Source organism: Gobio gobio, assembly GCF_949357685.1.
Source record: "Gobio gobio genome assembly, chromosome: 17".
Lineage (NCBI taxonomy): Eukaryota > Metazoa > Chordata > Actinopteri > Cypriniformes > Gobionidae > Gobio > Gobio gobio.
This window is the reverse complement of record NC_137110.1, coordinates 49,820,680-49,825,679: the sequence shown is the minus strand read 5'-3', so window position 1 is coordinate 49,825,679 and position 5,000 is coordinate 49,820,680. Positions and strand designations below refer to the sequence as shown.

Sequence of the window (5,000 nt, the reverse complement as noted above, 5' to 3'; positions counted from 1 at the left end):
GCTCCGAACCGCTGAATCGATTCGCTGATTCGGTATGCTCCGAACCGCTGAATCAATTCGATGATTCGATACGCTCCGAACCACTGAATCGATTCAATGATTTGATACGCTCCAAACCGCTGAATCGTTTCGCTGAGTTTATACTCTCCGAACCGCTGATTCGACTCGCTGATTCGCTATGCTCCGAACCGCTGAATCGATTTAATTATTCGATACGCTCCGAATCGCTGAATCGATTTAATGATTCGATACGCTCCGAACCGCTGAATCGATTCGCTGAGTTGATACTCTCCGAACCGCTGATTCGACTCGCTGATTCGCTATGCTCCGAACCGCTGAATCGATTTAATGATTCGATACGCTCCGAACCGCTGAATCGATTCTCTGATTCGATACGCTCTGAACCGCTGAATCGATACACTCCGAACCGCTGAATCGATTCTCTGATTCGATACGCTCTGAACCGCTGAATCGATACACTCCGAGCCGCTGAATCATTTCGATACGCTCCGAACCGCTGAATCGATTCTCTGATTCGATATGCTCCGAACCGCTGATTCGACTCGATGATTCGATACACTCTGAAGCTTCATGAAGCAGTGTTTTGAAATCGGTTATCACTTTTATTATTTAACGTTATTTAGGTTTTTTTGGCGCACCAAAAAAATATTCTCGTCGCTTTATAATATTAATATTGAACCACTGTACTCACATGGACTGATTTAAATATGTTTTTAGTACATTAATGGATCTTGAGTGTGTAAATTGCTTTGCTCCCTATGCAGGCCTCACCGAGCCTTCGGATTTCAACACAAATATCTTCATTTGTGTTCGGAAGATGAACGGAGGTCTTACTGATGTGGAATGACATGAGGGTGAGGAATAAATGACATTATTTTCATTTTTGGGTGAACTAACCCTTTAAAAACATATGTTGTCATAACCTATTGATCCTAGCTATATTTCTGACCATGCTGCTTCATATTCATAAATCATCCACAAACAACACATTAGAAAGTTAAAAGCTAAGATGACTGAAGAACGAAAACACACACAGAATAATCATCCAAGGTTTATTTTCATTTGATGGACTAATCCACATACAGTGAAAACCCTAAAGCAAACGGTCAGGTTTCTGTTTTTCAGTTAACAGTACAACAGCTAGCAGGTTTCCATGTTCATCAGACAATAAGACAGTCAAGCCAGGATCTTACAGAGGGACAGATCACCCTGAAATCATCTCTCCCGCATCCCAGACAGCATCAGATCCGGATCTATCTGTGAACCGTCTGGGATATGTCACTCAAACACCAGTCAATCAGAATCACTTCATGACCTGAGTGTGATTAAATGAGGCCAGAACGGGTGAAATACTCCTCGAAACTCCTCCAGGAAGGATCACAACACATCTCCAGGAAATATTCTACTCTATTCACAGTCACACTCTTATATTTCAAGCTTCTCTTGAGAAATAATTGTTGCAAATCATCTGACAATATAAATCAGCATGCAGTCAGTCTCATGTTCCAGTCTCCAGAGAAGTACTAAACGTGACTTTAAAGGTGTTAGCAGATCATTTTGCTAGAGTTATTAGTTATTTACAAGAACGCATGAATTCTTGTTATGCTCTGAGAGTCGCTGTATCTGCATCAAAGCTACTGGCTTGAAAAGCTTCATCACGGAATGGAGCAAAACACGCTTTGATTTTCTATACATGCGATTAGAATATCACACCGATGTCTGTTAGCGGCGGGTCGAGCACGATTCACGACGGGGGATTCGCTTCATGAGTGTGTCTGAATCTGAACCGGTCCGAATTTTCCCAATTACAAAGAAATTCAACACACTCTAAAAAATTCTGGGTTAAAAATAACCCAAGTTGAGTTGAAAATGGACTAACCCAGCAATCGGGTTGTTTTAACCCAGGGATTGGGTTGTTTAAAGCAAACATTTAACCCAACCGCTGGGTTAAAACACCCCAAATGCTGGGTTAGTCCATTTTAAATCCAACTTGGGTTATTTTTAACCCAGAATTTTTTAGAGTGTACAGTCGTAGCTCAACACAAGCTCTGATACATTAATATTTACACTCTAAAAAAACGTTTCAACCCATGTTTGGGTCAAATATGAACACAACTGCTGGGTTAAATGGGCCAAACATGGGCTCAAACAACCCAGCATTTTTTTTATTGTGCATAATAATATTTTGACTAATCATGCTTATTCATTCCCTGACATGGATACATTTTCTCCTCAGCTTAGTTTACCTAAACTAAAAATTGCTGGGTTAAAAACAACCCAAGTTTGGTTGAAAATGGACAAACTTATTTCAGTCGGAGGGTTGTTTTGACCCAGCGATTGGGTAGTTTTATTTAACTCCAACTGTTGTTTAAATTATAATTCTCGCTTAAAAATAACCCGAAATATGTTGGGAATATGAATAATAATTCGACAATAAACATTTATTAAATTGCTTATTAATAAATGTTCACCTTTTGATTATTACTGTTGCCTCTAGTAATTATGTCTCTGATGTTTAATTTACAACCTATTTTGGGTTCATTTTAAGCCAGCCTTACAGTAATTTTTAAACAATAGTTGGGTTAAATAAAACTGTCCAGCAAACATTTAACCCAACTGCTGAGTTTATCCATTTTCAACCCAACTTGGGTTGTTTTAACCCAGCATTTTTTAGTGCAAGTTAATTAAATCCCATCAAAACAGATCTAAAAAGCAACAAAAACTGTCCACCATTCAACTTAAAGATAAATACAGTCAAAATATGAATCTTATATTAAATAATAATACACTATATTGCCAAAAGTATTGGGACGCCCCTCCAAATTACTGAGTTCAGGTGTTCAATCACTTCATGGCTATTGTCCTGTATAATTGTATAATTTCATAAATTCAATCATATCACATGACCCATGTGAGAGAATGGGCCGCTCTCAGGAGCTCAGAGAACTCAAGCGTGGGGCCGTGATCGATGGCCACCTGTGCAATAAGTCCAAATATTATACTAAATATTTCACGCTCAACTGTTAGTGGTGTTATAACAAAGTGGAAGCGATTGGGAACAACAGCAACTCAGCCACAAAGAGCGGGGTCAGCGCATGCTGAGGGTCACAGAAGTCGCCAACTTTCCTAAGAGTCAAGAGCTCCAGACCTCCTGTGGCCTTCAGATGAGCTCAAGAACAGTGTGTAGAGCTTCATGGAATGGGTTTCCTTACATCACCAAGTGCAATGCAAAGCGTGGGATGCAGTGGGGTAAAGCGCGCCACCACTGGACTCTAGAGCAGTGAGACGTGTTCTCTGAGTGACCAATCACGCTTCTCTGTCTGACAATCCCATGGACGAGTCTGGGTTTGGCCGTTGCCAGGAGAACGGGACTTGCCTGACTGCATTGTGCCAAGTGTAAAGTTTGGTGGAGGGGGGTTTATGGGGTAGGGTTGTTTTTCATGGCTTGGCCCCTTAGTTCCAGTGAAAGGAACTCTTAATGCTTCAGCAGGACATTTTGGACAATTTCATGCTCCCAACTTTGTGGGAACAGTTCGGCCCCTTCCTGTCCCAACATGACTGACCAGTGCACAAAGCGTCGCTCCATAAAGACATGGATGAGCGAGTTTTGTGATGTCCTAAAACTTTTGGCAATATAGTGTATATTAAGTAAATTATATGAAATTGAGTATCCTTCCACTGTGGTCCATAAAAACAAAGATAGCTTATTAAATATAATTCAATATATTATTTAAAATACTTTAGCATTTATATTAATATCTTTGAACTTAAATATATATAATTTCTTTTTAATTCTGCTTTCTTAAATTCAAATCAAATAAATAAAACTATTTAAAAAATGTGTTCATTGAAATAACCATAAAATAATATAGAAATATTAGCTGAAAAACTTTAAATGAAAATTAGAAACTGAAATAAGCACTACAATTATTAACTGGAAATAATAAAAAATAAAATAAATGAAGCTTCAAATACAATCGTTTTTTTAAAAAATGCACAAAATTAAATTAAAATGAACAATACAAAATAATATTAACTAAAAACTAAACACTATTTCTGCATCCAGTTTCCAACCTCAATTCACATCCAGGAGTTAAACTCTAATGTAAAAGCATCTGAATCCACTTCTGAATGATGCACAACCCTGTTTTCTGTCAACTATCAGACAGACATCTATAAAATGCAACACAAAAAAAAGGTGTGTGTGTATGTTTGTGTGTCACACGTACAGATGATTCATCTGATTTTTTTTAGAGCTATTAATTCAAAGACACAACGGGGTCATTTTTCAGACGGGGGTTCTGTGTTTTCTGGTTGCTGTTAGTTGTTTGTCATGATCCACCAGGACGCTGTGAGGAACAAACAGGAGATATTAGAGAGATGAAGCATCATAACTCCTCATTAAAGACCGTCAGAAACGGATCAACGACGTGACGCACACACACTCTCACCTGGCATGAGCATCGTGGAGACGATCTCCGGGTCCTCCAGCATGTCTATGACGCAGCGCTGGAACATCTTACTGGCGTCAGACTGCAAATAACTGCAGAGAGAATCAGATCATATAATCAACAACATCCTCCAGATGCAAACTGAGCTGTGAGTTACATGTCGTTTAAAGGGTTAGTTCACCCAAAAATGAAAATTCTGTCATTAATTACTTCCCCTCATGTCATTCGACACCCGTCAGACCTCCGTTCATCTTCAGACACAAATGAAGATATTTTAGTGTAAATCTGATGCTCTGAAAGGCCTCCATTGGCTCAATGCACTTTACACTCTCAAGACCCTTAAAAGGTACTAAAGACGTCGTTACAAAGTCCATCTCACTACAGTGGTTCTACAATAACTTTATGAATCGGCGACAATAGTTTTTGTGCGCAAAAAAATCCTAAATAACGACTTACATAGTGATGACGATTTCAAAACACGGCCTCATGAAGCTTCGAAGCGTTATGAATCAGGGAGTCGAATCATGA

At 39.0% G+C, this 5,000-nt stretch overlaps 1 protein-coding gene across 1 annotated transcript in view; it reads right to left on the bottom strand.

Annotated features, from left to right (window-relative positions):
- Nucleotides 1-1,066: 1,066 nt before the first annotated feature.
- The window catches only part of necab3 (N-terminal EF-hand calcium binding protein 3), a 99,615-nt gene continuing 95,681 nt past the window's right edge, over nt 1,067-5,000 (bottom strand). The window contains exons 12-13 of the mRNA XM_079840229.1: nt 4,473-4,564; nt 1,067-4,370 (exon numbers count right to left, since the gene is read on the bottom strand). Coding sequence (XP_079696355.1) covers nt 4,342-4,370; nt 4,473-4,564 — 121 coding nt within the window. The 3' untranslated portion in view covers nt 1,067-4,341. The remainder of the gene's footprint in view (nt 4,371-4,472; nt 4,565-5,000) is intronic.